Source organism: Ictidomys tridecemlineatus, chromosome 13, assembly GCF_052094955.1.
Source record: "Ictidomys tridecemlineatus isolate mIctTri1 chromosome 13, mIctTri1.hap1, whole genome shotgun sequence".
In the NCBI taxonomy this organism is placed as follows: domain Eukaryota; kingdom Metazoa; phylum Chordata; class Mammalia; order Rodentia; family Sciuridae; genus Ictidomys; species Ictidomys tridecemlineatus.
This window is the reverse complement of record NC_135489.1, coordinates 17,121,118-17,146,417: the sequence shown is the minus strand read 5'-3', so window position 1 is coordinate 17,146,417 and position 25,300 is coordinate 17,121,118. Positions and strand designations below refer to the sequence as shown.

Genomic DNA, 25,300 nt, shown 5'->3' with positions numbered 1-25,300 from the left:
TCCAGACCGGCATCAGCACCTGGGAACTTGTTAGAAATGTCCGTTCTCAGGCCTCCCACCAGAATGATGCCATCAGAAATGGTGGGATGGAGCCCAGCAGTGTCTCATGAGCCCCCCACATAATCCTTATACACAGTGAAGTTTGAGAAGCACTGGTATGGAATAAGAGCTGTGAAACCCATTTCCAAGAGAAACCACCTGTCAAGCAAGCCTAATCCCAACTCCCAAGGCTTCATTGTCTAGCCAGGGTAGGGGCACAGAGGGAGACCTACCCAGAATTCTCAAAGTGTCCTAATGATAAACACTTGGCTGGTGGGAATTCTCATCCAGCCCCGGGTGGGGCTGTCAGGGTATACTTTTTGGAAGAGCTGCCCTTGCATTGATTTCTTAGAAACCACCTCAGAAGTATGCAAGTAAAGGAAGAGGAGAGAGGGGAAGGGCTTCCAGGCAAACGGGACAGTAGCAGCAAGAGCACAGAAAGGACACGTGTGGACTAGCGGCATGACCCGGGATCTGGCTAGAAATGCAGGGACGCAGCCCAGTCTTCCAGCACGGGAATATAGACTTTAACAAGAACCCCAGATGGATTCCGTGTCCCAGGACTCTGAGAAGCCCTGCTCCAGATCCTATTTGAATCTCCAAAAGGGGCTCTGAATACATCCCAATGCCTGGGCCCCTCCCCAGGGATTCCACTTTAGTCAGGGGCCCAGCAGAGATCCCGGGTGGTGTGGTTAACAGGCGAGGCTGGGCTGCAGTGTCTGAGAGCTCTGCTCAACCAGCTGTTTTCCCACGGAAGCAATAAACAGGCCCACGGCCCCCATCAGGTCTGAGCAAGGGAGGTATCCTCAGGTTTTGACTGCTTTTTAAAATTTGCCCTCACCCCCTCATTGAGACATCAGGCCCTGGGGAACGAGGAACCTGGGGATCCCCTGGGGACTTTGGGACCAGGAGCAGCCAGAGGTTCTGCATTTCTAATTAGCACAGAGATGGTGCTGGTGGGTGGACAGGCCTTAACTCAAAGGCTGCCAGGGATGGGCTGTGCTCCAAGCACAGGCAGCACTGAGAACCCCATCAGTGCAATGGCCAGTGCCTTCCTGAGGTGGCGTCAATCATGGTAAGTCTATTTTGGAAGCTCCAAACCAGCAGGGAGGAAAAAAAAAAAAACACCAGTGGCATTAGGTCTCCATGAGCAAGAGCTTCTCAAAGTTGGTCATAAACACATTAGTGAAAAACAAGTTCTATAAAGCAAGACACCTGGCCTCAACCCCACCCCATCCCTCTATCACTAATCTCTCAGTGAAGGAAGCTCTCCCCCAACACCCTATATTACAAGCCACCTGTCCTCTGGTGTAATTCTACTCACCAAAGTTGGAAGTGTGAGTGTGTGTGTGTGTGTGTGTGTGTGTGTGAGAGAGAGAGAGAGAGAGAGAGAGAGAGAGAGAGAGAGAGAGAGAGAATAGATATCTAGGTTATCCATTCAGGAGCCTGAGCTGCACATTCATCCTCAGGGCTCCTTGTCCTTCAACTCCGAATGTCAGATCCTTACTGCGTATCGGGACCAGTTCCTTCCTTTCCATCCTTTAGTTTCTTGCTTAAGGTTCTCACTGGGTTACTCCACCCTCTTCTCTCCACTGCTGCTAAAGAGGGCTCCCTAACAACTTCATGCCCTCCCCCCGCCACATTCAATGCCGATTTTGTGCTCTGCATGGGACAGACATGGCCCAGGTCAGCATGAAGCCAACACTCCCAAGGTGGGTGGGCTTCTTCTGTCACACCATCCCTCAAGGACTTCCTAAATGCATCAGGAGTCTGAAGGGAAGTACAAGGGGCTGAAGACCCCACACTGAGGGGATCTGGTCTAGCCCAGGATTGAGAGTCAAAGAAGTCCCCTCTAAGGAGGTGACACCCACGACAACCTGGAGGGTGAGAAGGAGCCAGTCACAGGCAGGGGCTGCTCCAGGCAGTGGCTGCAGACGGGTGGGAAAGGCTCAGGTGACCCAGGGACTGAGGACAGGACAAGGCGTCCGTGGTGAATAAGGCTTAGGGCAGCCAGGCCAGCCAGGAGAGAAGGTAGAGCCAAACCACACTGGCTGAGGGCCAGGGAGGAGCCAGAACGGGATCCAGAGCAACGGAATCTTTTTCTAGGATGAGGACCAGCCGAGGGGAGCAGCGCCAGCCCAGAGGCGGCTGGGGAAGGTGGCTGCTGCTCCACTCACCACGTTATTTTTAGCCCCAAATTCTTCAGGATGGTGTGCAAGCTCGTAAGCAGGACTTCCTCCCCCATCATAGCTCTAAGAATACTTTGCAGTTCCTTGAACCCCCAGCTCCTTGGAGCTTTTCTTCATGCGTCTGAGGCCTCTGAGCTCAATCACCCCTCACTCACTCTTGCTCAGGACTGAGCTCAGGTAAACCCAGTGGTTCCCCACTCATTCACAAACCCCCTCGAGAGCAAGCAGGTATGGAGCCCAGGGCTCCAAAACCAGCTCAGAGTAGGACAGGTCGGCCCTCAGGCCCTCACAGCACTGACACGATCATCTACAGTGAGTCACTCAGGTTTACACTCTGCGTGATAGGAAGGAGACCAGGCACGTTCCCTGGGGCATCCTCATTCCCCAGGGCCTGATGTCAGTGCCTCTGCATGCCACCAGCATGCCACCTTTCCTCCTGCCATAGAACTTCGGGATGTCAGCCCCTATGGTCCCACAGGTCTCTCCCTTCCCCTAATGAATTCCCCTCATCCTTCACACACAGGCCCATCAAGTCATGTATGAATGAGGCTTTCTGGTTTCACCGCCTTGGCTTCGCTCGGCTGTTCTGCAGGAGCTGGGGCGGCCTTTCCCAGGGAAGATGGTATGGAAGGGAAAAGCTTACGGTGGCAGAGGCAGGAATGTCAGCCAAAGTTTCTTAATATGTGGACAAATTGATCACCGGGAGAACTGTTACTGATCCAGACGTTTATGCATCCATTGCTCTCGGATTTGGGGAGGGAATCATCTGTTAATAAGAAGGACTCCGCAGCTTTAGCTGTTTTGGGGGCTGGGGCAGGAGAATCCAAATACCCCAAAGTGAAGAGGAGATGATGGGTGGGCAGATGACGTTTTGGCTTCGAAGTGAACAATATTAAGAGAGTACTGCAGGGTGGGAGGTAGCAATAGTTGATATTTATTTAGCACTTACTGCATGCCCCAAAGCAGACCTAAGTCCTTCATATTTACTTTCTGATTTAACCCTTACAATCACCCTATAGAGTAGGCCTTGGTATGAAGCCTATTTTTCAGATGAGGACATTGAGGCACACAGAGGGAAAGACCCGTCCTCAAGGTCACATAGCTAGAATGAAATGAAGGCAGGACCAGAGCCCACGTGGTCTGAGCCTGGCTCTCTCTTCTTAAACACCACTCAGAGTGACAAATGGGGAACAGGTGCATGAAAAAGGTGAGCTGGTTACAGGAGCATCTGCAGACACAAGTGTGAATGGGGACAGGAACGTACAAAGGGTGAAGGAGCAAGGGACAGAAGGAAGAAGAGACCGGAAGGGGACGTGGAGGGCTTCCTAAGAGAGGCTCTGCTAGGAAGTTCAGGTGCTTCAGAGCAAACAGCAGTGGAGGATGAGAGTTGACAGAAGGCTTGGCACCTGGCTTCTTGGTGACGTTGAAAAGAGCATTATCTGTCTGGTGGCAGGGCAGCCTGCAGAGGGAAGAACCCAGCCCAATGGGAGAATGGGATGGTCCATGATGGGTTTCCAGAAGCCTGGCCATGAAAGCAGGAGGCAGAACGTCCACCTGATTTGGAAGGCAGGGGTTGGGTCAGAAGCGTGCAGATGTGTAAGCCAGCCACAGCTGAAAGGCCCGAGGACAGATAAAGCAACTTTGCAAGGAGGCTGGGGGCTGTGTTCACATCCCATGCAGAGGCTCGCAGGACCCAGCCACTATGTGCCAACCAGAAACCCTCTCTGGGGCACTAATTTCTTCCCTAGGACTTTGTCTCTGAGCTGGTTCCTGCTGGCACAGAATTACCCAAGGAGTTGGTCTGGGTCACAAGAATCAGGGGTGGTTGGCTTAAAAAAAACAGCATCCCACAGTCAAGGAATTATAGGAACTCTGGATGAATGAGGTTCAACTGGTTTCTTTGAAGCTAAAACTTCTTGGATCCTTCTACAGTAATGGACAGAGAACAAGAATCCCAAGTTTCCGGTCTCTGGGTTTGTGTCCGGGACCATCTAGGAGAACCAGCGTTCTCCTGTGTTCACCAGGAAAGGCAAGTGTTGGCCCGTAAGCCTGGAAAACGTTCCTGCTCGTTCCTGCCAGCACTTTACTAAGGGCAAAGTTACCCCAGCGACTCTGCCTGCTATCTCTTCCTCCACGTGCATTCTAGCAGCGTGTTTGCTCTTGTTCTTGATTCTCACAGCACACAATGAAGGTCCTTCAAGGGAAAAGCACTTTCAATGGGTCTCTCAAAACTCTTGTTGAACATGAAAGCTCAGCTGACTGGGGCATTTTCATTCTTTTAAAAAAGAAAAATCAACTTTCTGGGTGACGAGGATGTCATTAAAGAAATGACCTGGGTTCATGGGCTGCTGGAATGGGGGCTGGGCCCAGGGCTACTCAGCCCTCTGACACTTCACAGGGTGACTCATGCTCTGGTGTCCCAAGAGTTGAATTCCTGGAAGGAAAATATCCATGGTGTACGGTGTCAAGAAAGACAGATGAGGGTGATCTCAACCTTGACTGAGAAATGCCCAAGAGAGACAAGAAAGGAAGGGAGGGAGGAAGGGAGGGAGGGAGGAGAAAGAAAGAACCCACAGAGAAGGAAAGAGAGAGAGGGAGAGGGAGAGGGAGGGAGAAAATAGGAGGAGGAAGAAGAGAAGGGGATGTGGGGGGAGGGGGAGGAAGGGAGGCAGGAGGGAGAGCATCATGGGGATGCCGGGCAGAAGTGAAATGGGAAGGAAGAGGTCGAGCATTTACTGAAAGTCCTTTGTGTGCTTGGGAAAGACAAATAGAGTTGTTGGAGTAATAACTTTTGTAACAAATCACAGGCAGTCATTTGACAGAGGTTTTGGAAAATGAGAACCAATAAAATCCCCAAGGAATATAAACCACCTTTGGAAAAGACTGTGAGCCAAGATCAAGACTAAGCGCTGTCAAAGCCCATATTATGAGAAATCTACAAAACAGATGCTCTGGAAAATGAATGAGTAGGAAAGGGCCCTGACCACCAGAATGTGCAGGCAGAAGTGGAAAAACACAGAGGCAGGGTTTCCACCCACTACGTGCTCCTCTGACATTTCAGCAGGCACCCAACCCCAGTCCCTTTGCTGCATCCTGGGACACACATCTGACCGTGCGGCACCAGGTACCAACAGGAAAGTTTACCCTTCACCCCCACAGAGCCAATTCTCCTGCCAGCTCACCAGGTATCTACAGACTGCAGAGATCGTGAGGTTGTGATAGGAGATTTCAAGTAGCAGAGGGAAGGAATGAGGAAGAAGCAAGTTTTATTCACTCTCTGGGCAATCACCTAGCATTCCCTTGCTAACCTGTCTGGCTACTACCTCAGCTGAATCCCCATTCCACTAATACCCATTCTGCACCTCTTATGACAGAGACCATCTTCCCGTCCAGATTGGTGGTGTTTCCATCTTAATTTTTTCTCAGCGATCATGATTTCAGTACCTTCTGCTTTGGGACAGAAAGTCCATTAGGTCAGTTCTCAATACCTTAAATTCACACCCCGAAGCCCTTGTTCAGGTCTCATTCATCTAAATGCTGGATAAGGACAGCTGGAGGACCAAGGATCCACGTGGGTCCTGGCTCCCCAGCGTTCTGAGCCTGTGGAGGGATGGGGGCCCTCATGGATCCCTACAGGTCCTCTGTAGAGTGACCCATCCTGACCAAGACAAGAAGAAGAATCAGTACAGCAGTGGGATTTCGTGGTGTCTCGAGTTCTTTTCTACAGGTAAAAACTGTTTAGAAAAAGAACAACAGCTTCACCAGGTGGCAGATCTCAAAGGGGGAAAAAAGTAGGGGACAAGGAGCGACAGCAGGACAGAACTGCCCAGACAGACTCTGGGGAAACCAAATGAAACCAGACTTCTTTGAGATGAAGCAGTAGGAGACACAGCTGGAGAGGTGGAGGCAGCAGTGCGGGGTGACCTCTTTGAAGGGCAAAACGCAGTTCCTTCTGCTAGACTCTGAGCAGCCACAGAAGAAGTGGCTCAGCTTCCCGGGAGCAGAAGAGCCTCGGGAGGCCATGTGTGTTCACAGGCTGGGTGAACCAGCAGGAAACAGAAAGCCACAGAGAAAAAAGCACAACGGTGAAAGCAAGCCACACTCTGTCGCCCTACGTGACCTGCTGTCCGTGGCCACCTCTAGGTGATGTGGGCAGAGTTGAGTAGTTGCAACAGAGCCTGTGTGGTCCACAAAGCCTACACTATTTCCTGCCCAGCCATTTACATGAAATATCCCCTCCTCTAGACCCTGCCCCTGAAGCCGGCCTGACTCCTGCAGGTGGCACGGCTGCTGCCCAACGGGGCCCCTCGTGGCAAGTAGAGGCTCATTAAAAAATTCCTGCCACACAGCCAAAGCCATTTTATATTCACAAATGACTGAACAAAAGGTATGGGAACGCCAGACTCCTGTGAAATGCCAGGTGCACAAGGTGAAGGTGTTGAGAGGCTCAAATCTGGTCCTGCTGGTCTTACACACATACAGTCCTTGACAATCGAATGTTCCAACATTACTCCCCAGAAAGGCCCTTGCTTCTGAAATAACTTTGAGAATTTCCCCTCACTAAGTGGCAACCCAAACTCTGGTGGCAAAAAAAGAAAGGGATAAATTTTAAAAAGGGGCACCTTCCGGTTAATTTGTACGTTTAGTTGGGGCATGACTTAGGAATTGTCCCAGAATATCCCCCTTGTTCATCCATTCCTGGCATGTGAGCCCGCACACAAGCATACACCGCTACCATTTCTTAATTATGGAGCCAAATTAATTTATACACACGTGTGTGTATGTGTGTGTGCACACAAGTGATCGTAGATATAATTTATGCCAAAAATTTAACAATGCAAATAATTGGCTTCCAAGGATTGATTGATATGTATATTTTTTAAATTCTTGGAGGCAGTAACGAGCAAATCCTTCCACATACAACTCGATTTTAAGACACACTAACCAAGACCTCCTATTTTCCCCTCCACAGGACCTGTGAGGTGTGGCCTTCCTGCCTGCCATGCTGAGGGCGACAGGTACTTGTCCAAGCCCATCCTAGGAGGAGATCAGAAAAGGAACAGGCCCTCCTAGACCATGTGAAACAGATGGTTCTCCTTGGCATAGGTCACTGTGACCCATGTGAGCATCTACCAGTGTCCCCAGCCACGAGCCTCCAGCTACCTTTCCTGAAGGTGTCCCGGCCTTGCTCGGCTTCTCTGTTGATCCGATTCTGCTCTGGCTCAGCGGCAGGCCCCTGGTCATCCAGCTCATCTTCGGTTTCATCATCGCTGTAGGGGACCACTTCATCATTGGGCTGAGAGTCCTCCTCAAATGTTGTTTCTGAGTCTCTTTCCGTGGTCATTCTGCTGGTGAACTGGGACTATCTGGTGGGAAACAAAGCAAACCAGGGAGAATTATTGGCTGCTGCCCAGGTTTGGGTCGTGAGTCTCTACCCAGGAAAATAAATTTAGTGGCCACACCCAACATCAAAAAGCCAGTCCCACAAAACCAAAGGCGGAATGTTTTCTCTAATATACGGTGCTAATTCACAATAAGGCGGGGGGCACTAGGGAAGAATAATAGGGTTACCTTAAATTAGGTAGAGGGAAGTGAGGGGAGGAGAGGGGAGGGGAAATGGGGATAGGTAAGACTGTAGAATGAAACAGACATTATTACTGTATGTGTATATGTGACGACATGACCAATATGATTCTGCAACATGTACACTCAGAAAAATGAGAAATTATATCCCATCTATGTATGATATATTAAAGTACATAAATGCATTCTACTGTTATGTATAACTAATTAAAAGAAATTTTAAAAATTAAAAAAAAATATAATGAAATAGGCAGGTGCAGTGGTGAACACCTGCAATCCCAGTGGATCGGGAGGCTGAGACAGGCTGGGGTTACGGCTCAGAGGTTGAGGGCCCCTGAGATGAATCCCAGGTACAAAAAACAAAACAAACACAAAAACCCTCAATGAAACAGACTGAAAAATATCAGAGTATTGTTCACGTGGTAAGAATAAATGCCTTTTGTTAAAAGTTTCACAAAAGTCTCTCTCTCTCTCTCTCTCTCTCTCTCTCTCTCTCACACACACACACACACACACACACACACACACACACACACACACACCCCACATTTATCTGCATTGTGGTATGGATGGAACTGAATTTCTTAGGCTGACAGAGTTGGAAAACCACTGCCCTAAGAGGCCTGGTTTCTGCTAATGCTAATGAGCCTTTGTTCTGTGACACATTTTAAATACAACCTGAGGTCCTTCAATTTCACTGGTGACTTTGAGGGATCACACCTCACCTTTCCACCTCCATTCACTCCCCTATCTGGAGTTTGTGTATCTACTATTGCATAAGTGACTGTACATAACTAAGAAGTACACATTTAGTTATATTTATGTTGGGAAAACATTTACATAAATGGCTCAGGTTGCTCAAGGACAGACATACAACCTGGACTATTTATACAAGCCTCACATTGCCAGGGACTCAGTATTGTTACTAATAGCAGCTCACATTTATTTGGTGTTAACTTTGCACCAGGCCCTAAACGAGGAGCTTGGTAGACATTGGCTCCCTGAAACTTTTAATGTCACCCTGATGAAGGTATTATTGTTACTTGTACTGAGAAGACAATCCAAACTCTAAGACATTAAATAACTTGCACAGTAATTATTAACATTGCGCAGAAAAAACAATTGCTTTCCAAGGAGAGGTCTCCTGTATTCCATGTCTGTTATAAATTATTATGTATTTTAATTTGAGTTTAAATTGCTTTGAGTGGAAGTATTTAGCTGACTTCATGTTTGACACCAAATCTAGCATCTTGGGCATCTAAAATAATTTTTATACTTCAGAAAATTTCAAGTACTTCTTTGAGCATTTTGATCCAGTGTACTTAAAACAGTAAAAACCAGAAGCAACCTGGATGCCCAAGAATTACTGATTGTATAGATGAATCATTGCATCTTTATATGGTGGGACAGTGCACGCTAATTTAGACTATGATTGGCAGAGCATTTAGTGATATCAAAAAAGTCCAAACATATTAAATTGAAAGGTGAGTTATAAATCCACATGTCCAGAATAGTCCCAAAGTTTTCAAAAACTGATGTGCATTATTTTTAAGTGAAAGGACCCATACCACGGGCTCAACTCAGTTGATAGCCCACAGTGAGAATTCGATAAACAGCCATTATTATTGTTAACTATTATCTTCATATTTAGAAAACTAGAAGTGGGTGGGTCTCTATCACTGTGAGCTTTTCCATCTCCAGAATTACCTGTACAATGTTCTCTGTACCTCATTGGGAAGTAATAAGTTAGACTATTATCCCCTTTAAAATATGAGTCTACTTAATTTGTAGATTTCAGCTCAGGTATTAAACATTTGCTCTCCAAATATAAGTCTATTTAGAAATTTCTAAACTCTTAAAGGCAAATTTCACCAAAAAAACTTTCAAGAACAAAAATAATAAGAATGGCTACCATGTATTGAGCTCCCACTGTGTACAGAGCAGGGCAACCCCCATGAGACAGATGTCATTATTCGATCTTACAAATACGGAGACCGAGGCTCAGCTGGTGATTGGCAGTTAGGATCCAAGCTCTCCACTATGGGCATCTATAAGATATTGAACTATCTAAAAGCACTGTATAGAAACGTTTTTTATTTGGTAACATGCATCCCACATGATTTTTCCACTTTGACCATTGTGTTAGTCCATTTTCTGTTCTTATGTACAATAGAATACTCAAGACTACTGGAATAAGAAGAATCAAGGTTCATGTAGCTCACAGTTCGAGAGTCACGGGAAGTCCAAGGACAGGTGCCACCTGTCCAAATACCTGGCGAGGCCTTCTTGCTGATCCCGACATGTGACAGGCATCACATGGCAAGACAGCAATCGCTCCAGCTCAGGTCTTTCTGCTTCTTCTTATAAAGCCACTAATACCATCCCAGGACCCTCGTGACCTCATCTAATCTTCATTACCTCCCAAAGGCCCACCTCCGAATGCCATTGACAGATGACTCTGGGGATTTGGTTTTGCACACATGAATTCTGGGGACATGCCCACACCACAACATTCGGTTTTGAATGTTGTTCAGTGGCATTAGGTGCACCGTATAGAAACATTTGGCAAGCAATTGTTTTCATCGTTGCTCCCAAACTCCCAAGCATCTGGATGCTTCTTTCCCCTGTTAGAGCCTGCATCCAGTTCTTCCAGGTTGAGGGAGGGGCAGACAACTGTGAAGAACAGATCCAAATGAGCAAGGTATGTCTCTCCAACCCCCACCACCCAGACAGATCTGGAGAGGCTGAGTTGGAGGGCAGAGGCAGGACGTACCAAGGTCAAGTTCTCTGGCTGTGTGTGTAATGCAGATACACACAGGAATCACACAACTCTGTTAATTAAGACAACCAAGGAAAAACTAGGAAGGACTCACTTCTTTGAAGTCTTAAGTGGCATAAGGAAGCTTTCCAAACCTGAACCATCCTCCCTGAAGACAGGCACAACAGACAGGATGGATTTGGAAACTTTATAATATCCTTGGCCTTGCTCCACAATACTGAAGACAGGGGCACCTTAATCAGCATCCATTAAGCACCTGTGAGGTCCCAAGCACTAGAACCCTGGAAACAGAACCACTTAGAGACTTTCGGGTTACTGAGGGACAGACATGTAAGCTGCCAAGAATGGCCAGAGGGTACAACAAGACTGGCCCCGAACACCTCGGGTCCATCCCCTCCTCTCCATCCCACGGCCACCAACCTCACTCAGGACACTGTCATACCTCTCCCAAAATGAGGCAGAGCCTCTAAGGAAACTTTCCATAATGAACCTTCACACAGCCACCAGAGTCAGGCCATTATCCATTGCTATGGACTGATTATGGCTCCACACCCCGAAGTTCACACGCTCAAGGTTTGTAGACCTTTCAGGACACACTTAAGGTTAAACAAGGACATCAGGCTGAGGCCCCCATGCGGCAGTACCGATGCCCTTATAAGAAGAACACACCCCAAAGGTCTCTCCCCTCCCCTCCGCATGCACACAGGGAAATGACCAGGAAAGAGGACAGCAAGATAATAGTTGTCTACAAGTCAGAGCAACAGGCCTTACCAGAAGCCAGCACTGTTGGCACCTCAGCCTTGGACTTCAGTCTCTACAACTACGAGAAAATAAGTGCCTCGTTTCTGCCACCCAGGCTGTGGTATTTTGTCATGGCAGCCTGGGTAGACTCAAACGCTGTGGTTTCTCACTGTGCTCCAGCTGCACAGTCTTCCCAACTCCAAGAGCTCTCCAGACTCCTCCTTCTCAGTCCCATGGGTCTGCTCCGCTTTCTTAAGCAAATAAGCCTTTCCTACCTTGGGGCATTTGCACAGGCTGGTTCTTCTGCTGAAATGCTCTTCTCCTGGTTCCTTGCATGACCGTTTCCTCATTCTTTAAGTCTCCACTTTAAAATTCCCTTCCACTGATGGCATTGAACAGGTATCTGCCCTCCTCTTTTGCTACCACTGGCCTCCTGACCACTGACGATTCTGCTTCCTTCCTAGTGCTTACCACAATTTATAAATACATACTTGCTTTTACTTACTTATCATCTGCCTCTCCCACTAGACCATAAGAACAGAGCGCAGTCTGGGAAATGCTCAGTACCACACAGTTGACTTTCAAAGACTCGGAGGAAAAGAAAATCCACCTTCAAAAAAAAGTCCTGGAGGATTCTGAGAACCAAAGTTCCTCCCCATCCATCTACGTTCAATACCTACCACACAGCCCCAGATTCCAACAGTGACCGGATGAAGGTTTGTAGACCTTTCAGGACACACTTAAGGTTAAACAAGGACATCAGGCTGAGGCCCCCATGCGGCAATACCGATGCCCTTATAAGAAGAAGAACACACACCAAAGGTCTCTCCCCTCCGCATGCACACAGGGAAATGACCTGTGTCATTTCTGCTTGAGGGCAATGGTGAGAGACAAGAGGAGCAGACAAGTCGAGAAGCCCTGCACGATGCAGCTTTTGTAGGAGTCTGACTCATTCAAGGCCAACAAAAACTTATTACCTGAGATTTTATCATGCACACAAAATGAAATGAGGCTTCCGGTAAGATACTGCAGGTTTTAAAGGTGAGGGTCCATCTCTCTTGCTTATCATAGTAACTCCAGCACCTGGTACAGGTGTCTGCTACAGAGAACCCAGTTTCCCCTTGGTCCTAAGAGGCTTATAGTCTAGGCAGCAGGTGGCAATCATACCCCAGGACCATTGGCCATTCTACCTGTTTTCTTAGGCCTTACGGGACACACCTTTGCTCATTTCTTTATGAGCTGTCTCTGGATGCTTCAGCACTACCACAGCAAAACAGAATAGAGTTATTTGCAATTGAGATTGTATAGTCTCAAGGTCTAAGGTATTTACTACCTGACCCCTTATAGACCAAGTCTTTGGACTCCTGAACCAAAAGGAACAGTAATAAGAGACAACAAGTAACCAAAACAAGTGGTCAACATCGAAAGCCCAAAGCCAGATGAAACATGTATCCACGTGGGTAAATCATGTAGGCCCTGAGAATGTGAAGTACACTAGCAGGGGCAGTGGTGGGAAAATGTCCTTAAATAATACCGTTGCCCTGTTGATTCTCAGGTATTTCCCCTTTAATTTTTTCAAAGCTGTGTAACTAGGAAAGGCACAATTTCAAAAGCTAGAGGGACAGTGCATCATCAGGGGACAACACTGTGGGTGTGCGCGTTGTAATAGAGCCATGCCCAGTTCAATGGGCTATTTATCATTAATCCATGTACTTATAATCATGTATTGAAAGTAAAAGTGTACAGAAACTGGGCAGAAATCTATGCATATTTTTTAAAAAATTCATCAAGGTGATGCAGCATTCATGAATTTTTCTGGTCACATATCTTTAGAAAACTATCCTTAATTAGCTTAGCTATACAGGAGGAGTACTAAATTGCTTAGTGTTTCATATTGCTATATAGACATATTAAAACATATGCTGTGTACTTTTTTTGGTACTGGAGATTGAACCCAGGGGTGCTCTATTGCTGAGCTACATTTCTAGCCCCCCCCTTTTTTTCTATTTTTTATTTTGAGACAGAATTTCACTAAGTTGTTAAGGCTACCTTCCAACTTGTGATCCTCCTGCCCTAGCCTCCCACATCACTAGGATTACAGGCATGCACCGGGTCCACAATTTGTACTTCTTAAAAATGAAGACTCACTGGATTTCAGTATGGTACTAAATATTATAATTTTATCAAATAAATAAGTAATTTTACATTGACAGAGGTTAACAATCATAAATGGACTCCATTCAAATCAAATGCACCTATGTCCTCCTCTGTGCATCCTTGTCCTCCGGGAATCTCATTCCAGAGATAATCACAGCAGAGGTGGTAGGAAAGTCACCCTCTCAAAGGACTGGACAGTTTAAATAGCTGCAGAGCATTAAACCCTGATGCACGTGGTCACCACAGAACGAACAATGCCAAGGATGTGAGTGGGTCTGTGGCAGGTCAACTTTGAAGACATTAGCCACAGGAAACAAGATAAGGATCAGGCTAGATGACCTGGACATACAATAGGCCATCAGGAAACAGAGCTGGGTGTTGGGGAACAACTTTATGGTCATGCTCTAATGACAAGCAGTCAGAATGTTCCTGGGCCAAGTACTGCTGGTCCCCTAGCTCATGCCATAGCCACCCACTGCCAGTGAGCCGGGCCTGCTGCTGGGACTAAGAGGCAGCATGATTAATGGGAAAAAATACGGTCTGGATTCATTAGTTTGTAACTCAAGTATATTGTTTAACATTCTGGAAGCTTATGTTTAACATAGATTTTTTTAAAAAGCAGGGAGAAGGGATTATTTAATTTTCACATATTGCAAGAGTTTATTTAGATAACTAATGGTTGTGAAAGCCCCTGGCAGTATGTAACAGATCCAAGGTAGATGCTAAATTCCATTCTCTGCTTCTCCCCATTCTTTTTTTTTTTGGGGGGGGAGCGGTTAATAAGGATTGAACTCAGGGGCACTTGACCACTGAGCCACATCCCTCAGCCCTATTTTGTATTGTATTTAGAGACAGGGTCTCACTGAGTTGCTTAGCACCTTGATGTTGCTGAGGCTGGCTTTGAATTCAAGATCCTCCTGCCTCAGCCTCCGGAATCACTGGGATTACAGGCGTGTGCCTCCGTGCCAGCTTGCTTCTTCCTATTCTTGAAAGACAAAGACGAAATCCACCATTGGGGGTGGTGTGTGGGGGGGTGCTCCTCAGCCTCCCCTTTCCCTCCCCAGAAAGAGGGCCTTGATACACAGAGTGGTCAGAGCCTGCCTCCTTACTAGTAGCCTTGTGCTATAGTCTGGTTATAGTTTGCCTCCCGTCCCTATGTGTTGGAAGCCGGAATCTTTAAAAGGAGGGGCCTAGTGGGAGGTCCTTGGTCAGTGCCTTCAGGAGGGATTGAGGGATTTCTCATGGAATTCCACTCAGTTCTCTTGGGACTGTAGCTATACAAGCCTCTCTCTGGCTTCCTGTTTGGGGTGTGATCTCTGACTCTCACAAGTGCTCCCACCACTGCAATCCGCCATAAGGTGATACAGCCAAGGGGGAGCCCTTGCCAGAGCCGTACCATGTCATTTGGACTTTTAGTCTCCAAAAGTGTCAGCTAAATAACCTCTTTATAAGTCAGCCTGTCTCCGATATTTTGTTGTGGTAATGGAAAGCTGACTAGCACGCTTTGGGTTTCTATATTTCTAGAGTTTAATGTTCAGGATTTTGTGTAGGTTGCTGTTCTACCCTCACCATCTTCTTGTGGTCAACAACCTCCTGGGATGTCCCCCAGACACAGGAGTCTATTTAGTAGATTCTGGACTTTTCTGCAGACCTGCCTAAAAAAAGGCAAGGGTGGTGAAGAATAGGAAGGAAGGGCATCTATTGGATCAGAGCGTTGAATTAGAATTTTCTAGCTTTTAAGAAAGTGGTATCTTATTTCCCAGTTGGCTTTCTGGAGTATCCTGCCCTCTTGATCATAAACCCCTGAACCTCTAACATCCATCATTCGAGTATTGGCTACCAAATTTCATTTTCATTCAATGAAAATGAAATCTTCTATTCCCTTCGCAGGAGAGGAAGTGCTCAAGAGAGAAAAGGCCAAACTAGACAAGACAGAAAAGGAAACTAGACAAGAGAGAATTACTGTTTGGCCTTTGCAATAATAAGGCATAAAGTCGGTGTGATGAAGACGAGAACTTTCATTGCTATCACAAGGTTTCTAGACTTAAATGAAGGGAAAATAGGAACAAAAAATGTTGGAGTTTTGCCACTAGTTGTGACTGATCTGTAAGCATTTACAACAGCAGTGGAAACCCAGAGGCTTAGAGGGCCCGGGTCCCCAGTGAATGATGTCTTTGTTGTACAACTGGATCTGTGTCCAGGGAGATCCCAGTTCAGACAGGAAGACTCAATATATTCATTTTCTGCTCATTTTCACCACATTTTTAAAAATAGCTTTAGAAGTCCTTGATATGAAAGATAACTTCTCTTTTGTCCTTGATAAGAAAGAGAAATTCTCTTTCTTTCTTTCGTTCGTTGGTTTGTTCTTTCGTTCTTGTGCTGGGGATGGAGCCAGAGCCTCATACATCGTAGGTAAGTAAGCATTGTACCACTGAGCTACATTCCTAGCCAAGAGAAGGTAATTCTGAAGCACGTTTTGCCTCGTTTAACTTTATTATTATTACTATTTTTTAAAAAAAATAGGGGCTGAAGCTGTAGCTCAGTGGCAGAGCACTTGCCTAGCATGTGTGAGGCACTGGGTTCGATTCTTAGCACCACATAAAAATAAACAATTAAAATATAGACATGATGTCCATACACAACTATAAAAAAAATTTTAAAAAATATATATATATAGGTGAACTCAGAGGTGCTTCTAAGGAACAGGGGATGAAGTCGTGGCTCAGAGAAACCTTTTTAAATCATGAATCAAGGTCCTGGCTGAATTGTCTCTTTAGTGGTGATATTAATGTTATTAATTAATTAGTGGTTAGTCAATGGTAATATGAATTATCTTCCTTCATTTCACATTAGTTATTCCAGGCTTCTATTTAGGCTTTGATTTGGGAGGAAAAGAAAAAACCCTTTTTGTGTTAGGAACTATGATTATTTGTTTCTGTAACATACAAGGTTCAAATTTAATCTAGATCTTAGATATATTTTATTGCCATTGCTTCATGAGATTATTTGTTTAATTACAACTGTCATCAGGCTTATCAGATTTTACTTTCAGGAATATTGGGTAGATTTCAAACAGGGTGCAGCATGTATCTGGACTAACCAGGATAATAGAGATTTCTGCTGCTTTTAGATGGTTGTCCTACCTTGAAATTACTTGGAAATAATAGACTCTTATCATAGCATTATTACTGTTGTGATTAATGGAGTGTACGTTAGTTATCTTGCTGCACAGCAAATTATTCCAAAACTTAGCAGCTTAAACAAACACACATCTACCATCCCAGTGTGTATGACCAGGTGTCTGAGCACAGTTTAACTGGATCTTCTGCTTCAGGGTTTCTCACGAGGCTGCCATTGAGGTCTCAGCCTGGCCTGGGGTCTCATCTGAAGGTGGAGCTGAGATAGAGATCTGCAAAATTCATTTCCTGAAGGGTTGTTGGACCTGGGAACCAGTGCTCTCTGGCTGTTGCCAGATGCCACTCAATTTCCTGCCCCTGAGCCTCTCAATGGTGACCACTGAAAAAAAGCAGAGAGAATCTTGATACTTTGACTTTCCAGAGGAGAGGAGCCATTCTCTTGGATGGAGCTTCAAAGGATTTATGAGTTCCACACTGCCGTGGGCTCCACAAGGCAACCCAGTGACAATGATGCTTTCTTAGTGATGTGAGGTAGCTTCTTGCAGTTCACAAAGTATTGTTCACAAGTTGTCTCTCACAACTGTCATGGAAATATTCTGAGGTGTGCTGCTAGGCATTATTATTGTCATTTTACCCATGAGATACCTAAGGTGGTGGAGGAACTTGCCCAAGGCTATTGAGCTCCTAGGTGGTAACATCAGACTGGATTCTAGTGTTTTCTCCATATATCCAGGGTCTATGCTCCAAGTGGCATAATAAATGCATCATGGATTCAGACTGCAATTAAAGCCCTGTCCGGAAAACACTAGAACCTACTCTAAACATCAACTGCCTTCCTCCTTCCACACACCTACTGTGCTAGTCAGCTTCCATTCCTGTGATGAAATTCCTGAGGATACCAAAAAGAGGAAGGGTTTATTTTGCCTCATAATTTTTCAAATCTCATTCCATGACTGGTTAGCCCATTTCTTTGGGGCCTGTGGTAAGGCAGTAGGTCATGGTGGGAATATGGAGTGAAGGAGGCCCCTTCACCTCCTAGTGTCCAGGAAGTAAAAGAGAAACAGGAAGAGGCTAGGGTCCAACATCTCCTTTAAGGACGAAACACTAATGTTCCAACTTCCTTCATTAGGCCCACCCCCTAAAGGTTCTACAATGTATCAATAGTGCCATGGGATAGGGGGCCAAGCCTTTCACGCACAGGCCTTTGGGGGACGTTCAAGATCCAAATTATAGCACCTTCTTAGATCACCACTCATCATTAGAAGAACCTAAGCAGAAGGAATGAAGAACTTAAGCACAATAAATCCAACTTTGCAGTTGGCAGGCAGATCTATCCTATACCAATGAGCTATAAAAGTCAAAATGCTTCCCAGTATAAGTCATGTAAGACAGTGTGGGAGTCACAGAAGTGACCAGGAACTCAGGATGGATGGAAGCAGGATTTTCAGGAATGGGGAACAGCTAGAACTCAGACCCTGAGGCAGGCAAGTACGTGTGGAATGACCAGGCACCTGCCCTGGGAAAGGATGTCTAAGAGAAGAGCCAGAAGAGATTGACCAGAGGCAACCCTCCCAGCCAGAAGCCCAAGGATTCAGGGCTTGTGTGTGTGTGTGTGTGTGTGTGTGTGTGTGTGTGTGTGTGTGTGTTGGGGGGTGTAAGTCTGTAAAGCTCCATGGTTCCATCTTGCCCATCCCCTTCCAGCGCATTCAGCAACAACAGGGTGGGAAGCCCGCAGCAGCTGCCAAGAAGAATATGGTCCTGGATTAGGGTGGTGGCCGCTGGAAAAAAATGTGTTTAAAATCAAGGCAGGGCGGGGCCCCATTCCTTTGTCTGAAAAACCAAGGGAAAAAAGTACACAAAAGACTAGAGCTGGTTCCCAGAGGACAGTAATGCCAGACTTCTCAAAGTGTTTACTTAGGAGACTGGGCTTCAATCCAAAATGTACTTTTACAATAAATAATGAAAGTTACCAGAAAAAAAAAATCAGTGTTATTTTTACATTCAAGTCTCATCCTTACTGGTTAGGGACAATGGCCCTAATTGACTCCATTACTATTGTCACTATGATTAGGTTTTAAATATCTATTTACTTTTAGATGACATAAAATCAATGGAACTTCATAACTGCCACTATCTGGAAGCCAACATCCAGAGTAAAACAGGCCGTGCATTCGATTAATATTGATGCCAGAAGAGTCATCAAGCTCTCAGTGTCAAGATGACACTAGAGAAAGACATAAGAATTGGCATAGATTTTCAGAACTAAACATAAACCTCAGAACTTTCCGTCTGCAAACATATGATTCTATATTTCCTGTCCAGATGCAGTGGGAACAGCTGGTTGCCATAAAAGAGTAGAAGGGCAGATGTGGTAAGTAAACAAGAGCGATAAACACATGTGGAAAGGATTCCTCTCACCAGTAACTAAGAAAGACGAGTTAGTGAGAACACAGACACCACTATGCCATTAGCAATATTCAATGACTCCATCAGTGGGGCTGCCCAAGGGTGAATGAATCTGCCCTCTCTACAGCACTCCCACTCGCTGCTGTGGACATTAAAACTGTGATTCCTTATGGGAAATAAGACAGAAACACACTATGAACCCCGAACACTAAGGTCATCTTTGAACCAAGAATCTCATGTACAGAGATTTTTTTTTTTCCAACAAATCCCACAAAAGAACTCTACTCAATTGTCGTAGTTAGCTATAAAAGGTAGGGATATTCAAAGTCTAATAGGAAAATTGTTGCGCAAATGTCTATGATTTTAGTGTAGCCATTAAAAATGATAGCAATAGAAACACAGGAAATGCTTTCCAATATTAAATTAGGGTCACAGTCAGAAACCCAAATTTGTCTATTTTTGTAGCTTTGTAAATAACGCGTGTGGGGTGGGGGTAAGTTCACTGGTAGAGCACTTGCTTAGCATGCCCAAGGCCCTGGGTTCCATCCCAAGCACTGAAAAATAAACAAACAAATAAATAAAAATGTGTATTTGGGAAAGAACATTTGCATTGAAAGAAGATTCACAATTGTGTTTTTATTTCTAAAACAATCAGCAATTGATAATACCTAACCCCCTCTCATATCTATAGACTGCTGAGCAGTCACTTACATGTGAGGTACATTTTTAGAAAATCCTTACAACACACCCAAAAGGAAGAGATTGTCATCATTTTGTGAACTTGGAGAAATTACATCACTTCTCCAGGGTCACACGGTGAAGTTCCAGGTCTCTGTGTTCAAGTTCCTGATGATCAGTCACAGTGCTTAAACTGGGAGAAAAGTCATGCCAGGATATTGGGATTATGCCCACCCAAGTTTTATTAATGTCATTCTCTTTGCAAGTGACTACCAAACAAAAATAGTAGTATGAAAGTTAGTTCCGTGCAGAGGTGATCTCTGAGCAGAGAGCAGGGATGGTTTGCATGTCAGGACAGGAGAGACTTTGTGGCTTTTTCCTTTTGTTTTGTCTTTCCCAGTCATTAGCGAGCAGATTCATCTCTTTGCTAAGGATTGTGGGTTGCATGAAACTCAATCTTTCCTCTTAGGATCTTTGCTGATTGACACTGCAGGCCACTGAAGATCTCAATCCACTGACCTGCACCAGATATCCTCACTTTGTCTGCTAAGGACAACTGGCCTTGAGTGTAGACAGCGGTCCAGGGACAATAATGACTTAAAAGTGAGTAAATTTCCTAGTGATACCACCCAATCCTTCTTTAGTGATCTGCACTCAAACCTGTGACTTCAGCTGAGAACACAAACATAAACACACCTTAGTGTTAAATGGACACTATGTGACTGTCACATGGAATATTATTTGAACAACTCCTTGGTACTCTTCCTAGACCTATCCATAGATTCCTGCCTGTCTCTGATTATTCCGTAGAACCTCTCTTCTCTTTCCCCAAATCGATACTTTTACAAATTCCAGATTTTAGAGGTTTAAGGGATGAGGGCCACATCTGATATTTAAACATTGTCTCCTCTGCTGTATTTAAATTCTGCTTAAATTACAAACTCTTTCAAGACAGCAGAGTTCACACCCTATGTTTTGGACAAAGATCATACTGCATGTTTAATACTTTATGTGTCTGTTGGAAATGCTTGCTGGGATTTTGGCAGGAAAGATCTGCAGTTTCCTACCAACAGTCTGCAGTTCTATCCATTTGGGCTTTTAGATTGTGAGCAATATATAGGAGTGTGGCTAAGTTTTCCTATGTATTTGATAGGCATGAGGATTTTGGATAATACTTCCCATACAGGGCTTCTGACAGTCTCCATTTTTCCTGGAATGGTAATGGTGAGCATTAACTAAAAACTGTCTACATATTCTAAGCATTAGGTTCAATACTAAGTGTTTGTTGTCATTTTGTGGTACTGGGGGTTTAAACCAGGGGTGCTATACCACTGAGCTACATCTATAGTTTATCACCTCTTCCCCCCTGTTTTTAGACATAGTCTCCTTAAGTTGCTGAGACTGGCCTTGAATTTACAATCCTCCTGCTTTAGCCTCCCAAGTCACTGGGATTATATGTGCCCCATCATGCCTAGCCTAAGCTTGGTGCTAAGTGGTTAGTTACATGTATTATCTTATTTCATCTGTCCAGGGACAAATTGTTATCCCCATTTATCAGATGAGGAAATTGACATGTAAGAGGATAAATTCTTTGCCCAAGGATATACAGGTAGTAACTAAAACAAAATCCCTTGTCAATCCACCTTTCCCCACAACTTGGCACATCAAAGTTAAAGCTGTGCCTTTTGTAACAAATTGTATAATTGGGACCTAAATGACCATGTTTTCTTTTCTTTCTTTTAATTTCCTGAAGATAAAACATATTGATTTTGTTGTTGTTGTTTGTTTTGTGTTTTATTTTCAGTTCAGCAGGTTCTAAGAGTTATTTGCAGGGAGTGACCTGAAGAAACAAATAGTATTTAATCCCAAATATGGATGACTAACTCAGACCTGTACAAACATCTATTCTGATTTTAATTTTAAGAGAAAACATACACTTTTTATAAAAGAATCCTACATTTATTAAAATAGCTTGAAAATATTTCGGCATTTCAAAGAAATGCTAATTAAGTAAGTTTTCTACCCTATCTCTTAAAAAATATGGCCCAAGGAATCATGTCAATTCATTCTAGAACTTTTCTCTACTGTGATATTTTTCTCCTCTCAATCAATATTTGTTTCCCTTTAAAAACCTCTGTGTACCTTTTAGGGAGCAGTTGCATACAGTGATGAGGGATTGGGGTTTGATTTAGCAATCCATCCCCACCCACCCCCGCCCCCACACAAGGGTGTGGATAGTAGAGAGAATGTTTCTAACTGAAATGAAATGCAAGATAAAACAACCAACCAAAAATGTGTGGATTTTTCCCCCTTCTCTTCTATATTCCCACTTCTCCACAAACCCAGACTTCAACCCCCATTTCCTGCAAAGTGAAAAATCACATTTTTTGAATACCACTGGACTCCAAATAACAAAGAAAAAATATTTTTGACCCTGTTGTTACCATGATGTGATTTATAACTTTTATCTTAGTATTACTAATGTTATTATAAAAAAACTCTTGTAATATTTAACCTGTGACTAACCGAAAAATTCCCCTGATATTAATCTGATCTAGGTGAAGACACATGATAAAAGTCAGAGTTGAGTCAGGAAACTTGTCCTTTATTTAGGAAACTGGGCTCCAAGACAACTGTCTGGGGAGGAAGCAGGCTCTAGCAGAGTGTCCAAAGGGCACTGCCCACCTGCCAGCCCACCTACGCCCCCTTCCCCACTATCAAGAGCAAACCCTCAGCTGTCCAAGTCAACACCAGGAATAAATGCTCCCAAGGAGCAAATGTAACTGACTTGAACTTCATATTTCAATATGTTAATTCTGTTGATTTTCCAGAGCTCTTTTTAGAGAAGAAGGAAAGAAGCAAATGAGTTAGAGTAAGAAAAAGGAAAAGGGCATCAATAATAAATAAGGGATTTAAATAATCCACAAATCATCACACCAAGTCAGGAATAAATGCAAACTGTCTGCATAACACACACTCCAAACACACACACACACACACACACACACGCACACACAAACAAAACACACAGACAAAAAACCCACAACTGCTTAATCCTTCAAATGTCACATGGATCTGAACTTTAGATATCTGGAGCTAATTAAAATCTTTTCAGAGCATGTTTCAAAAACACTCCAAATAGATGGAGACTTAAATATGATACATCATCTCTTGACATATCCATTAATAAAAAGTCGAGCTACACTCAAGACCCAAAGTTAAGTGTTTCAGCCACAAAATAGGCAACCTCTAGCATGAGAGTCCCTGCACTATGGTGACACATTTCGTCAGAACTGCAATAAGGCACATAGACAGATATCACAGAATTCATAATCTTTCCCCCTCAATAAAACTTAGCCCATGCATAGAGTCCACACCCACTCTTTCCTCCTCCTTAGAAATCTAGATTTTGTAGCTTCATTTTCCAATCTAAACCCGAGCACTGGAAACGCTATTGCATAGACACTAATGCAGCTGGCTCTGTGCATGTTTGCGTAGGTCAGGAGGATTTAAATATTTTGAATGCTTGTTAGCAAGTATTAGCAACTTAATCTATCCATATGAAGGGAATCATTTTGAATGGGGTTGAAATTTTGCTTTCTAGACGAATACAATTATAGTGAACATATTCTGAAATCAGATTTAATGACTCTCAAGAAGCAGGTCAGAGGGGGATCTGTGAGATTTTTAAGGTTGACTTTAAAAACTCTGTCTATAGAGATTACTCAAGTTTCATTTGAGTTTGGAGAAGATATATCAGCTCTGGACCTGTTTCCTATAGGCTCCACCCTTGCTCCCACCATCCTCTGGCCCATGCAAACACTTACACGGACAGGAGCACCTCTACTCCTTTCTGGATATCCTCAGATCCCCCGGTGATGGCCTTGTTGTTTGCATTCAATTTACTGACTGAACCACTGTGTCATTCTTCCTTGTGTTAGGGTGGTTCTCTTCTCTACCAGAGTAAACTCCAAAGTCTCAGAACCATGCCTCATTCTTCTTATTTCCCAATTAGTAAGGCATCAAGAAATAGTTAAGTGCCTCTGTCTCAAGATGGACAAAAAGGCATATAAGTGCTAAAATCCCAGCTCGATCTTGGGCAAAATACCCTTATTTATAACATGGACATTTACAGGCCTTGGGAAGCTTAATCTTGATCTCATGCACAGCATCTGGGATCCCAATACCCATGGAGTGATGAACTATGGTGATATTTCATCAGAATTGCAATCAGGCACATAGATAGATATCACAGAATTCATAATCTTTCCCCCTCAATAAAACTTAGTTTATTATAAATTACTGTCAACCTGTACTATGCAGAACTGAAGTTTTCAAGTGAAAAACAATAAGAAAAAAAAAGTAATAGTAACTTTTATGTTGCACTTCACAATTTGCAAAAAGGTTTTCGTATACCATTGGTATACTTGATTTATATCATGTCATTAAAAAAATTGATGCTTTTTATTTTATTTTCTGCAGGATCTCTATCACCCAGAATAGTGTCTGACTAAAGAAGAACTATAATAAAGAATTACCCAATAAAGAATTGAATTCAGAACTCAATTCATATCCAGGTTCTCAGAGCTCGGAGGAGGCAAAGGAACCCAAATGACAAGGGCTTAGCATCTGAATCCAAACCACGCATCCCTCCCCTCATCAGACTGTCTGCTGCCCCTGTGATGGGTTTTCAGAGACCCATGTTGGTCTAAGACACCTTATATTTTCTAGATGAAAATAACTTCAAGAACACAAAACAGTAAAGCATTTAATAGACCCCAATTAAACAAAAACTGTCACTCTTTTGTCATCAAGGGAAGAGTCACAGCTAGTAAGTTAACCACTTAAATGCAGATGTTCACTTTCTTCCAAGTCTGCTTAGCAAACCTCTTGCCATGGCTGTACTGTGGTGTGAACATGTGAAACAAATGACATTGCAAAGCTAGATTAAATGGAAAAATTCATGGGTGGAGTTTGCTTTGAAATATTATGGCGGTTCTGCTGTCATATATAACTAATTAGAGCACATTTTTTTAAAATCACTCTTTTTTTTTCTTTAACATTCATTTTTTGGATGTAGATGGACACAACACAATGCCTTTATTTTTATGTGATGCTGAGGATCAAACCTGGGTCCCATCCATGCTAAGCGAGTGCTCTACCACTGAGCCACAATCCCACCCCTTAGAACTCATTGTTTAAAAAAGAAATATTATGGGGGAGGGAGGAAGTGGATAGAGTATATTACAGATGAAGCAACGCTGGCCACAGACAGGACACGTACTATTGTTTCTGATTTTGTTATGTATGAAATCTTACTCAATTAAATGAAAGAATCAAAAACTGTCCTCGACATAAATTAATGTATGAATGGCAGATCGCCATTGTGTGCACCCTGCATGTATTCATCCTTAATTCTCAATTCCAAAACATAAGCAGATTACCACTGTTACCCCCATTTCAAAGATGAGCAAACTAAGTTTGAGAAAGGGCACATGGAGGGGCTGGGATGTGGCTCAAGCGGTAACGCGCTCGCCTAGCATGCGTGCGGCCCGGGTTCAATCCTCAGCAGCACCACATACCAACAAAGA

General features: G+C 44.2%; 1 protein-coding gene across 1 annotated transcript in view; it reads right to left on the bottom strand.

Moving 5' to 3' along the window:
• Atp8b1 (ATPase phospholipid transporting 8B1) overlaps nt 1-25,300 on the bottom strand; it is a 117,985-nt gene that overhangs the window by 53,177 nt on the left and 39,508 nt on the right. Inside the window, exon 2 of the mRNA XM_078029965.1 lies at nt 7,392-7,594. Within this exon, the coding sequence (XP_077886091.1) occupies nt 7,392-7,572 (181 nt within the window). The 5' untranslated portion in view covers nt 7,573-7,594. The remainder of the gene's footprint in view (nt 1-7,391; nt 7,595-25,300) is intronic.